The sequence below is a fragment of the Lacerta agilis genome, chromosome 7, assembly GCF_009819535.1.
Source record: "Lacerta agilis isolate rLacAgi1 chromosome 7, rLacAgi1.pri, whole genome shotgun sequence".
Classification (NCBI taxonomy): Eukaryota; Metazoa; Chordata; class Lepidosauria; order Squamata; family Lacertidae; genus Lacerta; species Lacerta agilis.
The window spans coordinates 2246620-2267108 of NC_046318.1; the positions used below are offsets into that span (position 1 = coordinate 2246620).

The 20489-nt window shown below is 44.3% G+C and overlaps 1 protein-coding gene across 3 annotated transcripts in view; it reads left to right on the top strand.

The window, feature by feature from the left end:
• The window catches only part of RALGAPA2 (Ral GTPase activating protein catalytic subunit alpha 2), a 175859-nt gene extending 162320 nt beyond the window's left edge, over positions 1-13539 (top strand). For 2 of the 3 annotated variants that reach the window (XM_033154123.1, XM_033154121.1), the window contains one exon: positions 12718-13539. In XM_033154123.1, coding sequence (XP_033010014.1) covers positions 12718-12872 — 155 coding nt within the window. In that variant the 3' untranslated portion in view covers positions 12873-13539. Of the gene's footprint in view, positions 1-2692; positions 2733-12717 lie in introns of all 3 variants that reach the window. The other variant, XM_033154122.1, reaches the window with a different exon arrangement.
• The last annotated feature ends 6950 nt before the right edge of the window (positions 13540-20489 follow it).

A 20489-nucleotide genomic window follows, 5' to 3' on the forward strand; every position in this document is an offset into this window, starting at 1 on the left:
ATTGTATATGTAGGAGCAAATTCAGTGGTTCAGTGGAGAAAATATATTTACTTAACCAGATAAAAGGCAAAGTTGTTTTCCTCCAGTTCAATTGATTCAGTTCAATCAGATACTATCACCTCCCCATGGTGATTCTTATCCATCTTCTGGGTCCATAAAGCTGGATGTATGTTATCACATTCATTTCTATGGCAACAGACTGATTACAAACAGAATTATGACTTCTAAAGGACCAAGAAGCAGCTGCTCAGAGAGGAAAAAATGTATTTGGGTCTTTCCCAGCAATAAAAAGCCTGCACTTTTCTTAGTGCTTTATTCATTCTAGTACCATGATTCCATAGCATGATCTATGTCCCTGTGCCATGGAATGAAGGAGTGTTTATTATTTTGTTTATTTATTCCATTTGTATACCATCCAAGGGTTGTATGGAGTGTTAGGGGAGGAGTAGTTCCTCTGGTGGGGAACACTCCATGCTCCTTCTGGGGTAGTTTGTCCACCTTTAGTCCCCACCCTGTACTCCACTCTCATCTGTGGTTCCTAGAAGCTGTCAGCATGTGACAGCAGCCACACCCTGGGAAACAGCTTTGGCTGGCTAGCTAAACCAAGTGAGGGTAGCTGATGGGTCTCAAACCCTCCATGAGTTAGGGATTTACCCTGCATGTGAAGACAGGCTCCAGTGGATTGAGGGGAGAAGGCCAATTGTGGGTCCAACGTTCAAGAAGGTGGCTTCTGCACATGCTGCAGAGAGAAGTGATGGGCAGATGGGGCTCATCAACCTGGGAAGGGAGCCAAATCTAGGAGAAGGAAAACTCTGATCATAAACCTTTGCTGCCTTGTTGGATATCTTTGGGAGAAGAAAAGGCTAAGGAATAAACCCTACACAAATTGGGAGATGTTTGGGTGGTGCCTTGTATGCCTCCTTCTGGCAATTTCAGCAGCCAAGCTGGTGCCAAACATACTGCTCTGCTTTCCTGGGCAGCCCAGGACGTCCATACACACTGCCCAGGCTTGCACCCCAGGGAGGTCACTTTGACCTCACCCCCAGAGACACACTCCATTGTCTCTTGAGACAGATGGATACCAACAATACCACCCATAGGTTCTTTGGACAGTTTACAGAAACATTAAAAATCTGGGTTGTGTTTCACCTAACCAGTCCTGTCAGCAATGGTGTTTTCCCCTCCTTATCTTCCCCCCATGCACCTCCTGCCCTCAGAAAATCCCCCAAAACATAGTGGAGGGGGCAAATGTAAACTGTTCAATTATTATTTGGTGGTGTTTAATTTTACTGTTTACTATTATATTCTTATGGATTGTTGAATGTTGCATTGTTTAATATGCTGTTTATTTTAAATTTATTGTGACTTTTTATATTAGATCAGATTGTTACTATTAATGTTTGGTGTTTTATTATGTTTTTATATGTGTTGGAAGCCACCCAGAGTGGCTGGGGCAACCCAGCCAGTTGGGCGGGGTATTAAAAAAACAAACTAGTTTCTTTTTTTAATTCCTCAAAGTGCTTCCAGCAGGTGGAGTGTAGAAAGTAGTCAGTGTCTTAGTTTTTCAATACGGAGCTCCTTTCTATAGAGAGTTAAGTGCAATTGCAGGTGGCAGCTGCCCAATCAGTTTACATATAGTGGAAGAGGTTGTGCTACTTTTTGTGTTGTTATTATTGCCTACTTTTCTATTTCCTTTTTTACCCCCTCCCCCTGCTTTATGTCCCAGCTTCTGGCTCCAACAGAAGATATACTTGGTGCACCTTATAATCATGTATTCTAAAACAAATTAAAATCAAGATTAGGAAAAAGCAGTTATGAATTAACCCATGGGCTTATTCATCTTTACATACTGGTTTGTGTTGAGAGCAAAAATCCCATCACAAATCTCTAGAGGCAAGTATTTGGGTTAAACAAAAGCTTTGTGGATGAAATATATGACTTTTTTCAACGCTATTTCTCCCTAGTTGCCAAATTTAACTGGTTTGTCTATGGCCCAATAAGATGAGGATGCTGGATATAATGAAATCAAACAGAATTTGCCATTGCCTAGTCAGCATCTCACCAATCAAACACATCCTTAACCCTTGAAAGCACAAAATTAGGGAATTGCTACACTTTTGCACATAAATGAGGCTGTGTATGCTGGTACATAAAATACTTTTTACTCTGTTTTTTGGAATTGTATGAAAATGGAAAGCTAATGATTCTATGTATAGTTTTTCCTTGAAATGTAAGTCTGTGTTTGATAACTAGACTATTTAGCATGAAGTTCCTTATAGCTGCCTGGCAAAGACCCAAGCTGATAGAGGATGTAAAATTGATTAGTGTCAAATGGTGGAATATTTTTGTGTGTAATATAATTTATGTGATGCAGGAATATGCAAATAATACATATATTGTGAAGGAAAGGAATGGCTTTTTAAATCTCTCCTATCATAATTTTCTGCCTCATTGTTTTTCAACCAGCAGTGGTGGGATCTGTCTGTGGAAGTAATTTACCACCTACCTCTCACTCCGTAATAGTCCTAATGTTCATTAGTTCCATTTCCAAATGATAGGCGCTGAAAGTATAGTTCTCACAACTTGTGTTTTTTCCCATTAATAACTGTGTAAGTAATGTGTACAAGGCTGTCATTAGAGCAGCAGGTGCTCTGTTCCCATATTTACATGATTTTGTGTTCTTTCCCTTTAGATTAAAATATGTAAAGATCTCATTACAGTAATTGAGAAAGGTAAGAGGTTGCTCACATGGCGTCATGCTCAATTTACTAACCAGATTCTTTCTGTTGCTTGTATAAAACTGAAACATCTCTCATTTATTTGGGTTGGTCTCTTCCTTTTTCACTGGGTGCTGCACTAGCAACAAGGGACCCTTCATATCCCCCCACCCCAAGCAGCAATACTAAGAATCCCATATCCAGCTCTCTTTGCCCCTGCATGTCTAAGCTTCAGTGGAAACCCCCCCCCCCCCTTTCTTTCTTCTGCTCCTGCTTGCTTCAGGCGGAATCTGACACCAACACCTGCCATGGTGGAAAATGTCTTTGTTGCTTTGCACTTCTGTTTGAATTGCTGCAGGGGAGCCAATGGGAGTTAGGTCCATTTACTTTTTTTGTTGCCTAAGCACCATGGAATAGGATCTTGAGATGGTGCAGATAAGGAGCGGCACGTGCTGTGCTGGCCCTTTGAGTTAGCTCAGCTTAATAAGGGGCTCTTTTTCTGGGAAGGGCAGATTGCTGAGCTTGGGCCTATGAATGGAACAGCTGGGGGAGGAAAAAAGAAACAAAGGAAGGAAAACACAGGCTGCCCTGAACCTGGCAATTGGGGGTGCGGTTTCGGAGCTGGCCACACGCCAGGTGTGACCTTTGCAGTCTGCTTGGTTCTGCTTGTTTGGGTAATTTCCAGTGCAGTGCTGAAAAGGAAGGAAGCTGCCCAGCAGCAGAGCGTTGCTGGCTGCATAGGCTCAGGGGCTGGCTGGGTTGCTGAGGCGCTGAATTAACTCTTACAAAGCTAGCTCCCCAATAAATAAGGAGGCTTAAAGAATAACCTGTCAAACGGCCAGCTCATCAGGTTAATGGATGATTCCTCACTGCAATCATACATCAGCTGAAACACTTTTCAGGGTTAGATTATCTTTTTGTAAGCTCTGGCGCTTAACTGATATCCCTAAGGGAAGCAAAGCATTTGTGTATCAAAGGGGAATATGTGTTCATTAGTAATACAAATTTAACTCATTTATTCTTTGATCTTAAACACATTATTTGGAAGTAGTTCCAGTGAAATCGGCAGCTATTGCTTCCTAGGACTACGTTTTTGAGTCAGGTTGTGCATTTTATTATTCTCAGAGGGTGAGCTGTGTTGTAAAATACCTTCTTGCCAATGTGTTCTTTTTAGAGCATAGAATTGTAGAGATGCTTTCTGTTGATTGAGATGAAGGCATACATGGGCTTTGTACTGAGCACTTTCTCACTGAAACTTTTATGTTAATACACTATTTTGCTGAGGCTGAGGGGCTGCTCTGTTTCTTTCTCTAAAGTGAACTGGAATATGAATAAAGTTCCGTCCTTCTGGGGAGAAGCAGACTCAAGTCAAATTTGTGCCAGATGGCTTGCAGGTGGAATAATTATAATATTTTTATAAAAGACTTTATCTTTTACAGTTATTTGCTCATTGTGCAGCTGTTTTCTCCCCATCAATCAAGACCTGTTTAAGGGGAGCAATGAGACTGGTTGCATAGTTAAGCACTTGGCAGAAGAAAGGTTTGACTGAAGGAATGTGCAACTTTGAAAGGCTGGTGGAATGTTGTGCAAGTGATTACAAGTTGCAGCTGCCCTTTCCTGCACATGCTTGCCTGTTTGCACTGTACAGCTTTTCATATGCACAGGAGTGCTCTTGTTGTGTGATTGCATGACTGTTACTTGAACTTACTCATTTGAGGAAAATTGTGCTATTTTGACCATCTGTCACTCTGCTTGGCTTCAGGAATGTAAAACATTGCACCCTCCCTTTTTTTCCTCCCCAAGGAAAAACCAAAGCACCTTCTCAGTTCTACAAATACAGTGAGGGGAACAAGTATTTGATCCCCTGCTAAATTTGCCCATTTGCCCTCTGATGAGGAAATGACCAGTCCATAATTTTAATGGTAGGTTTTTATTGTAGCTGTGAGAGCCAGAATAACAACAGGAAAACCTCCAGAAATCCAGAAGACAGAAGTCAGAGATTGATGTGTATTATATAATGAGTGAAATAAGTATTTGATCCCTTTGCAAAAGATGTCTTAGTACTTGGTGGCAAAACCCTTGTTGTCAATTACAGAGGTCTGACGTTTCTTGTAGGTGGCCACCAGGTTTGCACACATCTCAGGAGGTATTTTGTTCCACTCCTCTTTGCAGATCCTCTCCAAGTCAGTAAGATTTCAAGGCTGATGTGCAGCTACTCAAACCTTCAGCTCCCTCCACAGATTTTTGATGGGATTAAGGTCTGGAGACTGGCCAGGCCACTCCAGGACCTTAATGTGCTTCTTCTTGAGCCACTCCTTTGTTGCCTTGACCGTGTGTTTTGGGTCATTGTCATGCTGGAATACCCATCCTCAACCCATTTTCAATGCCCCTGGCTGAGCGAAGGAGGTGCCCACCCAAGGTTTGACGATACATGGTCCTGTCCATCGTCCCTTCAATGCAGTGAAGGTGTCCTGTCCCCTTAGCAGAAAAACACCCCCAAAGCATAATATGTCCCCCTCCATGTTTGACGGTGGGGATGGTGTTCTTGGGGTCATAGGCAGCATTCCTCCTCCTCCAAACACGGTGAGTTGATGCCAAAGAGCTCGATTTTGGTCTTATCTGACCACAACACTTTTCACCCAGTTCTCCTCTGGGTCACTCAGATGTCCATTGGCAAACAGCAGACGGGCCTGTACATGTGGTGTCTTGAGCAAGGGGACCTTGCGGGCTCTGCAAGATCTCAGTCCTTCACGGCGTAGTGTGTTACCAACTGTTTTCATGGTGACTATGGTCCCAGCTGCCCTGAGATCATTGACAAGTTCCCCCCGTGTAGTTCTGGGCTGCTTCATCACCATTCTCCTGATCATTGCAACTCCACAAGATGAGATCTTGCATGGAGCCCCAGACCGAGGGAGGTTGGCAGTTATTTTGTGTTTCTTCCATTTGTGAATTATTGCACCAACTGTTGTCACCTTCTCACCAAGCTGCTTGGCAATAGTCTTGTAGCCCAGTCCAGCCTTGTGCAGGTCTACATCTTGTCCCTGACATCCTTGGACAGCTCTTTGGTCTTGGTCATGGTGGCTACTTTGGAATCTACTGGATTGATTGCTTCTGTCGACAGGTGTCTTTTCTACAGGTACTATAACGAGCTGGGATTACAGGTAAGACCTCTCCCTTACAACAGGTGCCTCTAATCTCAGCTCGGTACATACAGTGAGGATACCTGGTAGCCTGACATCTGGCTGGTTGACAGGGGATCAAATACTTATTTTACTCATTATAATGCACATCAATCTCTGACTTTTGTCTTCTGGGTTTCTGGGGGTTTTCCCGTTGTTATTCTGTCTCTCACAGCTACAATAAACCTACCATTAACATTATGGACTGGTTATTTCTTCATCAGAGGGTAAACGTGCAAATTTAGCAGGGGATCAAATACTTTCCCCCCTCACTGTATCTACATATTTTGCACAAAAATATTTGCATATCCAACCTGTGTTTTGCTTGCCTTAAACTTTTTTACTTTCATTATTTAAGTATAATGTATGAATATATACATGCTTAAAAGGCTCGAAACAAACTCCTAGGTGAAAAATTAGCTGAACCATGTTATAAGGTATTAAAATTGCCTAAGCTACTTGAATTTATCTTCCTTTAATGACTTGCTCCAAACCTGAGCTGCTCCTGAGGCAAAAACTATGTTCCAAACCTGACTTCTGTGAAGTGGGCCTCATAAATAAATAAAAGCTGCAGAAAAACTACAGAACTGCTGATATATTGTCCTCCGAACAGCCAACGGCTCTCCTTGGCTTACTAGTAGACTTGCGTCAGTTTCTCCCACGAGATATTACAAAATGTGTTGGATAAAAGTAAGTAGTATATAAATCTTATGGAATAAACTTTAAAAGTAGATAAAAACAGAAACAAACAAAAAAGCTGCAGTGAAAAAAGTGTATTCTAACTAACCCATACCTTAAAATACAGGGCAGTCCCGTTTGGGGGGCGCAGAGTCTCCTACCCCATTTTGCCCTGTTTGGCTCCCAATTTGTCCAATTTTTTAAGACATAAAAATAAAAATTGGCGTTTGTGTGCTCACCCAAACATTCTTGGCTTGTGCACACCTCAACTTGCTAGCTGCTTAGGAAGTTGAGCTCGCCCTACCCTCCAAAGCCGGCTGATTGATGCTCCAGGCTGGCCAATAGTGGAGCAGCATCCTTGAGAAACAGTTTGTTTGGCAGAGCAGAGACAGGGAGTTCAGTAAGGAGTCCTGCCAATTAACTGTTTTTGATCTGGGAATCAGCGTGTTTTTACGTGAGTAGAATGTGTCCTTTTATTTAAAATGCATCTCTGCGTTATTTGTGGGGCATAGGAATTCGTTCATATATTTTTTTCAAAATATAGTCCGGCCCCCCACAAGGTCTGAGGGACAGTGGACCGGCCCCCTGCTGAAAAAGTTTGCTGGACCCCCCCCCCCCCCCCGTGTAGACAGTACTGAGCTAGGTGGACCAACAGGTCTGTCTTGGTGTAAGGCAGCTGTCCCTTTCCTTACAGAATTGCCTCTCATTGTTAAGCGTCTAGTGTTCATACTCCAGTAGCCTTTAATCCTTGTTTTCAGTGATGCCTCCAGGACATTATCCTCCTTTTGTTTTGCCCCCAAACATGCTGAACACTCCAAAGTTCACACACACCAAACTGAAAAAAGCTAGCAGTTTGTTGCCTTGCAGGACATGGGAAAGGATAATTGACTAGAAAAGGTTTTTGAAAGGGAAAGAATTGGTACCAAGGCCTTCTCGGTAGTGGCACCCTCTCTGTGGAACACCCTTCAGATGTCAAGGATATAAAGAACTTCATAACCTTTAGAAGATATCTGAAGGCAGCCCTGTATCAGCAAGTTTTTAATGAGCAGGGTATAAACACCAGCAGCAGCAGCAGTAGTAGTAGTAGTAGTATAGTATTACCCGTTGCAGCTTGAAAGCACATCTTTGTAGGATAAATGCACATTGTGAGTCATCTCAGGATAGACAGCATGAAAAGGTATGACAGAGGGACAGGCGCATACATGGAAATATTAGGAACCCATTCACAGTCACATTAGCACAAACCATTCTATGAAAGTACATCTTTCCAGCTAGCAGATGGCATGCAGGCTGGGTTCCTATGCTTTTGCATGGAAGGGAGAATTTTGGCTGTCTTCTCACAATGAGTAGTATGATAAGAAAAGCAGCACCTGATAATGCTTTCTGTTGTCTCTGGCACCTTTTGAGTAGTTTGGTGATGCTTACTCATGAATACATTGACTAGAAATGGAATCCTTCCCAAGAATCCAGTCTTCGCTAATGAAAACTGCAGCACTTCTATTGACTGAGAATGGCTCTGCTCCTGGGGACTGGTTAAAATCTTACCAACCTGAGCACACAAACTAGGGTGCTTTATCACTGATCCACTGGCAGCCATTTTTAACCCTTTAACTCCATCACGTCTCTATCTGGATCCCTCCCACACTGCCCTGCCCACTATTTACTTTCTTTTTAAAACAGAATTTCTACAATTACAGTGGTACCTCTGGTTGCAAACGGGATCCATTCCGGAGCCCCGTTTGCAACATGAGCAACACGTAACATGAAGCACCGAATCTGTGCATGTGCGTGACACGATTCTGCGCTTCTGCGCATGCACAAAGTGCAATTTAGCGCTTCTGCACATGCATGACGCGCTGAAGCCGGAAGTAACCCGTTCCGGTACTTCCAGGTTTGGCGCATTCGTAACCCGTGCTGAACGCAACCCACACCTATCGTAACCAGAGGTATGACTGTACTAATTGTGTATCACCATCATTTTTGTTTTGGCCTTCTGTTTCCTGAAACCAAACCCTGAAACGGAGTACTAGACAAGTACTGTGTCTGGAGCTTAGTGTGAGTGGCACTTACTTTACATGGGACCTCTCCTAGGAAAATCGCCAGAGTGAGCAGGCCTTAAGCTACCTGTCAGCATGGGTTAACTAGAGGTTAACTAGGGCCACAGCACGAGGGAGAGTGTTTCTAGTTGGCTTCAAACAGATATATGGAAATGGTGTGAGGAAAACATGCCTTGGGAATGTCAAGCTAAGAGCAAGCCCATTTTAATAACAGTTACAGGTGGGTGTGTTGGTCTGCCATAGTCAAAACAAAATCGAAAATTCTTTCTAGTAGCACCTTAGAGACCAACTGAGTTTGTTCCTGGTATGAGCTTTCGTGTGCATGCACACTTCTTCAGATCTGAAGAAGTGTGCATGCACACGAAAGCTCATACCAGGAACAAACTCAGTTGGTCCCATTTTAATATTTCACCAAGAGTTCAAAAATACTTAAGGTTCCATATGATCTGTATGCAGTTGGTTGGGTCACAGTTTTCATCCCAAAAATGAAATACTTGGCTATCTACGTATTCTGACTGTTGAATGATATCATGTTTGTTTTTATTTTTCCTTATGATAAATAGCCACTACTGTAACTATTGCCCAATTGTGTGACACCATTATGGCAGACCCACTGTCCAAAGATCTTTCTGTTATCTCATCCCAAGCCGCCTCTTGTAGTAAACTGGCATGATGATAAAGCACATGAGAAGTGTGCTGTCATATAAACAGATCAAGTCGTTGGGCTGTGAGTCATCCTGGCGTTCCATCAAGATGAAAAATTATACAAAGTTGAAAACGTTAATTTTCAACACATATAATGCTGCATTCATCTGTTCCTGTAAATGGGGGTGCGGAGTTTGGAGGCTTTTAGGCTCCTACACAAAAGTGTTATCTGCTATTGATGGGATTATTGCTTTGCCTCTTCATTCTCAGTGGAATTGCTATGTAAGAGTTTGACTCAGTATTAATAAAAATATTTATGTGAGAGAGTTGCAGGAGATGGACAACGTTGTTTAAAAGCTCTTTACTAGGAGAGAGGTGATGAAATGGCATTTGCATTTGCATAAGTCTCCTGGGACTTGTCAAAGCCACAGAAGCAACAACTGTGCTCGATTGCAGCATGCATTTTAATGTTCCTTGGAGCATTGATTATAATTGTGCCAGGGAACTAAGTACAGAAGTTGCATGCTTACCCTCTCCTGCGTACATAATATGAACCCTCCTTAAATGTGTTCTGTCTTTTGAGTTGAGCAGAAGTTGCTGCTTCTCTTTTCAGTGAGATAAGATGAGATTTAGGATGCAATCTAAACATACTTATTAGAGACTAAGCCCTCTTGAGCACAGGGGGGAATATACTGCTGAGTAAACAGGCATAGGATTTCACTGCAAGTTCTGAATATAAGTCACATGGGCCTTTGGAGGATGACTGACTTGGAGCTTAAGAAAAATATTTAAGTTTATATATTGCCATTTTGTGTAAGTTCCCAGGCAGTCATCCTCCAAAAGGCTATATGGCTAAAATTCAGAAGGTGCAGTGAAATCCTTGCAGGTAATTTTAAACAGAAATTGTCTTAAGACTTTCAAGGAATCAGAGTGTCACACAAAGTTCTGAAATGAAATGTGGGGAGGGGATTTGAGGATGGGGTCTTTAATTAAATTCCTTGAAGAAGGCACTTCAAAATATTCACGGGATGAAAAAGAATGACCAGCCTTAAACACAAGTTTACATTATTACATTTGTCTTCCAACTGTCTCACAACTTGAACTTCATTACATTTTGAAAGATTAGTCAGTGGAAAGAGCTTGTTTTGCATTCCAAGTCAGGGTACCATGTGAATTATACAGTGGACACCTTGAACTTCTAATGTTGAAATAAGACTGAAAGCCAGGAGGCTTATGTTGTGGCTGTCTCCAGGGCACCTGTATTGTTTTTTACATTTTTCTGAATTTCAGCTTGCACAAGCATCAGTTCAAAGGGCATCAGCTTACTACTTTAACAGAATTAGTGTACAACTTGTGTAGACATAAAAGATTACATAGACATGGCCAACCTCTTCACCGAAACACTTCCATTGGTTATGTTGCCTTTGTTATATGGATCTGTGTGCATGCTGATCATCTAGGAATTGCATCATGTGGCAGCAGCAAAAAATTCATCGCCCTACTTGTTAGCAGCTTAAAGCAGACAATACATTTTATACAGGTGCCTACCCTAGTTCTTTTTCAGTGGCTTTGAAACAAGAAAAAAACAATCTAACAGCACAGTCTCTGCACAAGGAACATCAATATTACAACCTAGTTTGGGAATTAGAGCTAGATTATAATTTTGAAACAACAACCTTGCTGTGTGTGCCCAGGTGATGAGCCCTGAGACACATAGCCAGGATCTTTCTTGGCAGGGAAATGTAACAAACAACCACAACTGAGGTCTATCTTTGCATTGGAATATGTGGAGAAATAACCAGCCCCACAATGGAAGTTTAAAAGCTTTATTTCCTAAGTTAGTTTTACACAGCTAGGGCATCTTCTCCCTGATGGGAGAAAGGAAAATTGGGGAAAGGGAAAGAGAAACTGGAGTGAAAGAATTACCCTGCCTAAGCAGACTAACCCTACTGCACTAAAAACCCCAGCCCACAAGGAAAAATAGGAAAAGGGTGAGATGTGAGAGGAGATGCTGCCTGTTTGAGTTTTGCTGTGTAGCCTTCTCCAACATCGCCCTGAGAGAGAACTACCTTTATAAAGGATGGAGCAAAGTCCTATCCCTCAGGATCCAGAATGCCACAATATTGCAAAGCAAAATAGCATAGCCCAGATTGCTTGCATCTTCACACCTCACATCCACTAGCCCCAGCCTCACTTATTTGCTTTCTAGCCACTGTAAGCAAAAGATATTCAAAATCACACACACAAATGTATCATTTCTGTTATGCTGTTGCCATGTGGTTACTAGGGCTTGAACTGCTTTCTCAAGGCTAGATTTCTTCTGCAAAAAGCTTTAGTTTCCCAACAGCTTAAACATTTAAAAGTTAAGAGTTAATATTAAGAACAAGTGGTTTACTACAAGGATATGTGTTTTTAAAGCATTCTATGTAGTAAAGAATTAATATCTCATAAGCATAAAGGCTGTAGGTTGCCAAATACACAAGTTGGCCATTGTTTTTCTGCTTTATTAGGGTTGGCAACTTACTAGAAGCGTGTTTAAATAATACAAGATGCATTTTAATCATTACAACACCACAGCCAGATTTTGGATTTCCCTGACAATGATTTGCAGTCCTCATGAGAGGGTTTGCAGCAAAATGTCAGTGCACTGTTCAGTAGCCAGAGCTACTGGATTTGGCCAACCATGCCACAGGCTTGATACAAGAAGGGAATAAAGGAAGCCTGCAGAAGGAAGCCTCTACAGTGGTACCTCGGGTTACGTACTTTTAATTCGTTCCGGAGGTCCGTTCTAAACCTGAAACTGTTCTTAACCTGAAGCACCACTTTAGCTAAGGGGGCCTTCTGCCGCCGCCACGCGATTTCTGTTCTCATCCTGAAGCAAAGTTCTTAACCTGAAGCGTTATTTCTGGGTTAGCGGAGTCTGTAACCTGAAGCGTATGTAACCTGAAGTGTATGTAACCCGAGGTACCACTGTATTCCAAGAGGAGAATGAAGGAGACCCCTGGCACCACCCTCAAAACCACTCTGGTAGGTCAGGTGAACCCCCATAGCATTGTGCAGGGGAGGAAAGGGGAGACTGCTCTGTTCAGCAAGCAGATATTATTGAGCTGATGGAATGATCTCTTTAGCATTATGTTGAATTCCACTCTTGGAGCTTAGCAGCAAGCACCCCATCATCCTGATGATAGGGACAGTGTCAGTGCAGGCTGGTCTTGTGCCATGGGACATCCCTGCCCTTTCCTGTAAAGAGAAAAGCTGGATCCTGGAGTGCAGGAAAGCCCAAGAAGATAAGTTGGCCATTTGCAAGTATTGTGTGGTTTCTTCGTGGATTCCTTGGACCTCTCTAAGGATTATGCTTCTTGCATTGCTCTCAACCAGTGAAATGTACCTATGTTGTTTTTTAAACCCTTTCTATTCTAATAGGATTTTCCTTATTTTTAGGCTGTCTCACTACAAGTCTGAGTGCTGATCTTGCCGCATCTGTAGGGACAGAACCAACAGAGCAGATGCCACCAACACTGTCAAGTGCCACAAAAAACAAGCTCTCTGGGAAGCTGCGCCGATCTGCGAGCACTCTCAGCAAATCTTCAAGTTAAAGCACTTTCAAAGCTGAAAACAATGCAAGGAGACATATACTTTAAGTCTCCTTTCATTAACTATATTCCGAACTGGTAATATTTGGATACCGCCTAATGAACTACATTTTGATATAAAATTATGATTCCTGAAGTTTCAAACTTAACATGTTCATGTGGATCATCTGAATTATGCAACATGCTTTTCACTTGTTAATTTCTGCCACTGGAAACAATGAAGTCAAGAGCTCTTTTGGCAAGTTTACCATTTAACTGTAACCCTATTTTCTTGTTTTACTAGTAGAGATTGCAGAACTGAAAACCAATGAATTTCTTGGTTGTGTTATTTAAATTGCATTATAATTTGAAATTTAGTAGGTGGAATTTTATTTTTAGTTTGCTGATGAAATGCCAAGTGATGGGGAGATGGGAGCATGATTTACTAATTCTCTTCTTTTGAAATCAATGGAACTTTGCAAAGAACTCCACTTTGGTTGAATTGTGCCCAAAATATGGATGGATGATTCTGCTTTTCAATATATCTTCAGACACACTATTTCTTTCCCACTATTTATTTCCAAAGACCATTCTTCTGTGCATAACTAAGTACACTTCAACAATAACTGTTCTGAGTAACTGTTATAAGATAAACACTGGTAGTAAAAATAAAAAAAACAGAAATAATGTTGTTTTATATACAAGACATACATTACTAGGTTATTTAAATCTCACTTTGGGTAAGTTAAAGATGGCACATGCCAACTCAGTTTCTGTTTCTTAATATCATTCATAATAAAATTGGACCAAAGTTAAATACTTTCTTATTCCACATGATTACTGTGGTGTGGTTTAATCATGTCTAGAAGCACTTGTTAATTGATCAGTATAGAAAGACTGCTTGGTTGACCTTCTGGAAAAATGTGGATCAATATAATGTTTATCCAGTGGCGGAGTAAGGCTCCGCGGTACCCGGGGCGGCAAAGGAAACGCCCCGGGGGTGGGGCGTCGTGACATCACATCCCAGGGCGTTTCCGGGAGTGCGGGCACCGCTTCTGCAGCCCCCTTTTAAGCCGAAGAGCCCGCTTTTAAGCTCTGCGGCTCAAAAGGAGGCTGTGGAAGCGGCGGTCCGACGACAGAGTGCGCCAGGGTGACGGAGGGAGCGGCAGCGCGTGGGAATGGTGGGAGGGGCTGCTGCTTGTCACCCCCACGCGCCGCCGTTCGCTCCGTTGCCCCGGGAGCAGCAGCACCGCACACACCGTGCGCTGCTGCTCCCGGGGGGACGGAGCGAGTGGCGGCACATGGGGGTGACAAGCGGCAGCCCCTCCCGCCACTCCCCACGCACGGCTGGTCACCCCGGGAGCAGCAGCGCTGCACGGACGGGGTACTCCCTCAGCCGTGCGCTGCTGCTCCCGGGGCGAGTGAGCGAGCTGTTGCTCCTTGGGTGACGTGCGCTGTTGCTCCTTGGGTGACGGAGGGAGTGGCAGTGCATGGGAATGGCAGGAGGGGCTGCCGCTTGTCACCCCCACGCGCCGCCGCTCGCTCCGTCGCCCCGGGAGCAACAGCGCACGGCTGAGGGAGCACCCCGTCCGTGCAGCGCTGCTGCTCCCAGGGTGACCGGCGTTGCATGGGGAGTGGCGGGAGGGGCCGCCGCTTGTCACCCCCACCCGCCACTTGTCACGCCTGCCGCCCAGGGACGTACCGCCCCCACCGCACCCCCCTAGCGACGCCCCTGTGTTTATCGTGAAATCAATCCAGAACACAGTGGGGGGGACGGAATTACCGGGGAAGGGGGGGCAGGAAGGAAAGGACATAACCGGAGGGGAAGGAGGGGACGGGTTCGATCTTCACATTGTTTCTTGTTTGTTGTTGTTATTTTTTTTTTCTTCCGTTGGAAGGAATCTCCTTTTTGGCTTCGACAGCCTTTCCCAAACAGAGGGATCCTGTTTCTTTTTTGGCTTTTGTGGTGGGGCTGGAAAGTCTTTGGCCGGCTCTTGTTTTTTCCTGGGTTGTTCCTTCATTGCCATTTCAAATAATAAATCTATCTTCTTCCCCTTGACTTCCAAAATTTCCCCAGATGTAACAATCTGGGGGAATTTGAAATTTCTCTCTCGTCTGAGGGTTCTTTCAGGTGGTGGGCTGGCTGGCTTGGAGGGTGGGTGGGGTCGGGGTACAGCCATTTTCGGTTCTCTCATTTCTATTTTGCTTCCCACCACGTATATACAAAACAGTAGCGAAATAATACTTTCGCAGTGGGGCATACTTTCGCAGTGGGGCGGCGACAGCTCAGAGGCACCCCCCTGGGGGAGGGGCACGACGCGTGCGCCGTGACGTCATCATGACGTCACAACGCACGTGGATGCAGAAAGGGGGAATTTCCCCCTTTCCGAGGCTTTTTTTCGGCGGGGGGTGGTGGCCAGCGAGGAGGGGGTGACAAGCGCGACACCCCCCCCCTCGCTGGTCGACACACACCCCCCGCCGAAAAAAGCGGCGGAAAGGGGAAAAAGAAGCAGAGCGGTGCTTGAATGCGCCTGCTCTGCTTCCTTTCCCCACCCCACCCCCGCGGCGACGGAGCGAGCAGCGGTGCGTGGGGGTGACATGCGGCGGCCCCTCCCACCACTCCCCACGCACCACCGGTCACCCTGGGAGGAGCAGCGCTGCACGGACGGGGTGCTCGCTCGGCTGCTCCTCCCAGGGTGACGGAGGGAGCGGCGGCACGTGGGAGTGGCGGGAGGGGCCGCCGCTTGTCACCCCCACCCGCCGCTGCTCACCCTGTCACTGGGGGCGTGCCGCCCCCACCGCCCCTCCCCAGCGACGCCCCTGCCAGAACATCTGCATACATTATGAAAATAAAGCTGGTTCATGCAGTCTTGAAATGTGCAGCAGTTCAGGCTCATGTACCCTCTCACCTTCTTGCTTAGGACTTCCAGTATGATCTAAGGAAATACTTATCCAACTAAGCAATCAGACCTAGCTGTATCTATGAGCTGTGCTAGTGCAAACCATCATTATTTTCTTGTTATGCATGTCACAAATCACACTGGTCTTTCCTATCCAATTCTTGCCCAGACACTTTGTGTAGAAAATACTCATGTGACCGTCCCATCCCCACCCAAAACATTAACTGCTGTGGATTTGGAGGCTCCTCACTCATTGCAGTACCAAATTATGGTGCCCTCTGTGATTAGGCATTTTTACCAAGTTGTCATTTTGCTACAGATTAGATGTGGATAGCTTGATTTTTCTTCTTTGTTATTTTGTCATGAATTTTGTTTCGTTGCACATATTTTCATGTGGGGAAAACTGTTCACTAGACAGTGCTTCTAGTTATCATAGCTAATAACTAACCACTTTTTTATTGGTGTGGAAGAAACAAAACAGTAGTGTCTTATATAACATATTTCCAAATACTACTGCTTATAGCTATGCTTTCAGATTGAAAGTATTCTTAATTGCATATGTGACCTGGAGACTTTGAGAGCCACATATCTTTTAGTGACAAACTGAAAAGTTTTGCACAACCCAAACCACTCAGTGATAAAGGTTTAAGGATGAAAAATACATTTAAAAATTGCCCCCTGAGAGTAAATTGGATTGAAATACGGTGGCTTGAAGCCATTTTCTCCCAGGCCTGCAATATACATTAAACTTTGCAGTACTGTAAAAGCAACACCTTTCAGGAACAACATTGTTAGGAACTGGTGGTGTGTGGAATTCTTGCTCTTTTGAAGTCGGCAACCTCAGTCCAGTGTGGCATCAGTACCACCTGCAGCAAATGCAAAGCATTTCTTGACACTGAAATGAATACAACAGCCCTATTTCTGACTACTAAGGTGCATGTATCTGGAAACGTCCATAAGCTTACTTTGAGCCCACTGCCATAGTTATTTAGCTGACTTCGGTCAACTACCACTATTCACTGAGATGAAAATTATGTCCTCTTTGGTGGTTCTAAGTATTTGTTAAGAGTTTTGAGATACATTAGTAGACTGTGAGATTGATTTCCTTTGCCAGTAAAAAAAAAAGGGGGGGGTGCATCCAATCCCTGTGACTTCTTTGATTTGTTAGGTCTGCTTTAAACAATCTGTATGTCTGATGTATAATTTGTTGATTTTTCTCTGTTTAACACTGAAATGCAATCTCAAAATGTGATGTCCCTATGTGTATTTTAATCGGAAGGGACACCCCCCTGCACCCCAAAGTCTACAACTCAAACTGTATGCCCCAGTGGCAAAAGTTTGGTGGTGGTGTTATTTTACTTAAACCTTGTGAATATATTTACAGTCTACATATTTTCATGTCTGCAATTATTTATTTATTCTTAGTAAAAATTGTTTGAAAGCTACTGATGGCACTATTTTATAGTAGTTAAAACATAAAACTAATAATAAAATCAAGGAAATAATAAACTAGAATCAAGTTACTGTTTGATTACCAAGGAATTTACTGTTTGAGATGCAAACCCTCCAAATTAAACACTGAACTTTGTTCTTTTAGCATGAAATTCACATGCTTCTGGGAAATGTTGGCAAACAGCATGATGATAATATGTCCAATTGCCATTAACTTTATTTTTCCATGTATAAGACAATGTTTTTTGCTAAAAAAAAAAATCGTCTTATACATGGATGGTGAATGCACAGGGATTTAAAGTAGTTGGGTTTTTTTTTAAAGTAAGACTTAGCTGGCTAGGAACTCCAGACTCTGATAGGTTTTCAACCCAGGAGTAGACTGCAATCTTTCGTTTCCTCTATTTCCAGTGCTCATGCTGTGGGTGCCGATGTTTATGTAACAAAAAAAGCACCACACACTCACAGGAGAGAAGTTTTAGCAGTTTTGGAAATAACCTGAGCCTTCAGAAGAACAAGATATTGTTGGGGGAACTCAAAAAACACCCCAGTGAGGACTAAGTTTGATCAGGGGCGAAAGAATGCTTGATTGGCCATTCTCCACCTTGGACACACAAAAAAGCAAATATATTTTTTACCTGTTCTGACTTTCATTTCCCTATCTTATAGTGGCAGTTATTGTGGTGGTGGTAGCTGGGACCTAGATATGTGCAGCCCAGATTCTGTTTCTTAGCTTTACCTGCAGATTACTTTAGGGTCTGTTTAGCCCAAGTCCCAACATTCTACCTGAGCTAGGCTAAAATGTTTTTGGAAGCCAAAAGGCTGATTCAGATGGAAAATAGAGACCCCAATTATGTCTCTGTTTTCCATCCAAACCAGCTTTTTGGCTTCCAGCTCACAGAACACAACAGGATCTGATTAGCTGCTATTATCCACCATCAAGCCTCACTTTCTACTACCACCTCACATAATCTAGCACAGGGATGGGGAGTGGTCCTCTAGAAGTTTTGGGCACATCTTGCCAGCCCTGCTATGAATGGCCATCAGTCCAGCAACATTTGGACTGCCTGAAGTTCCCCATCCCTAATCCGTTTTTTACCTTACATCCTTTAGACCAGGGGTCCCCAAACTTACCTGGCCTTTGGGCCGGTTCCCCCAGCACTGAACGCACAGCGGGGGAGCGCTCGCCCATACGCGCACACACTCACTTTTCCCGGCATGGAGCAGCACCAGAAATAGCTAGTGCGCATGTGTGCACAGGCCTCCGCAGACCTGGAAGTGCACCGGAAATGACATACATGCACAAAAGCTATTTCTGGTGCTGCGCCGCGCCAGAAGTGCGCTGAAATGACGCTTGTGCATGCGCACAAGCTATTTCCGGTGCCACACCAACCCAGAAATGGGTAGCTGCGCCACTAAGAGTGGGCGGCAGGGGTCGCCAGGGGCCGGATAATTGGCTTGCGTGGGCCGTATGCGGCCCACGGACCTTAGTTTGGGGACCCCTGCTTTAGACTATGTGTATCAAATGCAACAGAAAGTGTGGGAGTAAAATGGAGTTCCTGAATTATTTTATGAAACCTTAATCACTAGAATGGTTGTTCCTTTTTCTATACCTATTAACTACAGTATTAACGTCACAATAGTGAGGGGGTAAATCCTCACTTGCAAGGAGTCTGAAGCAAGATTTCCTGTGCTCAAGTACAGAGGGCACAGCTTCCCATCTCTTTCTCCCCCACAATTACTGTCCCTGTGCACTGAGCCTCCATATCCATGCCTTGAGTCACCCTTACGTCAAAGCAAAATTTCTGATATTAGAAGTTTGGTGTAGTTAATGCAGCTTGAACAGACCTTTTACTTCCATCCATTCTGTTGAACAGTACTCTAATATGGCTGAAAGCATTAGACAAAGGATCCTGTTAGCAAAGCTGCCCCATTTTAATGTGAAGTGGGTGCTCTGTTTATTCAAGATTAGCTGGTCACCTGGCACTCTGTTCGTTTAATTTATCTTGTTCCCACTGCTGTTTTGATCATTACTGTTTTAATAATCACACCAGCTAGTGAAGAGCATCAGTCATCAGGACTTAAATTACTTTGTTTTTGCCCAATTCTTGCTATGCTTGTTACTGTAAAAATATTACTTCATCACAGGCATGCCAACTGCTGGGGGGAGGGTTACCTTGGGGTAATGAATCCTTGGGGGGACATATTTGTTTGTGCGGGTGTGGCGCTGTGGGTTAAACCACAGAGCCTAGGGTGTGGCGCTGTGGGTTAAACCACAGAGCCTAGGGCTTGCTGATCAGAAGGTTGGTGGTTCAAATCCCTGCGACAGGATGAGCTCCCGTTGCTCAGTCCCAGCTCCTGCCCACCTAGCAGTTTGAAAGCATGTCAGAGTGCAAGTAGATAAATAGGTACCGCTCCAGCGGGAAGGTAAATGGCGTTTTCGTGCGCTGCTCTGGTTCGCCAGAAGCGGCTTTGTCATAGATGAGCGCCGCAACCCCAGAGTCGGACACGACTGGACCTAATGGTCAGGGGTCCCTTTACCTTTAGTCCCCCTCAATGTTTGCCAGACACCACACATGATGTCACGACGCAATGCCCAGACACACCACCATCACACACAACGTCCAGGCATTGCGCAGTGGCAGCTCAGCTCCTCCTCCTGCCACACAGGAGAAGCAGCCCCCAGCCCATGGCAGGAGCAGGAGAAGGAAGAGGAGGAGCTGCTGACAACAGAAGCTGAGCTGTAACAACAGCATCACAGCCGACGTCCAGACATCGCATGGTCACACTAGGTTGGAGGAGCCAGGAACATGGGGGAAGCTCAGCTCCTCCCCCTGCCACGGAAGGGAAGCAGCCCCCAACCCAAGGTGGTGGCAGGAGGAAGAGGGGGGGAGCCATATGCCACGGAAGCCAAGCTGCTGTGCAACGGCTGGAAATCGAGTGTGACAGTGTCGCGTCTGATGTCCGGCGCTGTGCACCTCACAGCGTCACACGTGATGCCCAAATGTTATGCTGTGCATGTGCAACCAGGCCCCCATCTCATTCCTGAGTCAGCACCTCTGCTTCATCATCAGTTTATTATTTTCAACAGATCAGCAATAAGACCAAAAATAAAAGCATACAGTATACCATAGCCTTAAGGGCGGAGCAAAATGCAATGCAAAACATAATTTAAATGGTACAGTGGTACCTCGGGTTAAGAACTTAATTCATTCTAGAGGTCTGTTCTTAACCTGAAGCACCACTTTAGCTAATGGGACCTCCTGCTGTGCCGCCAGAGCACAATTTCTGT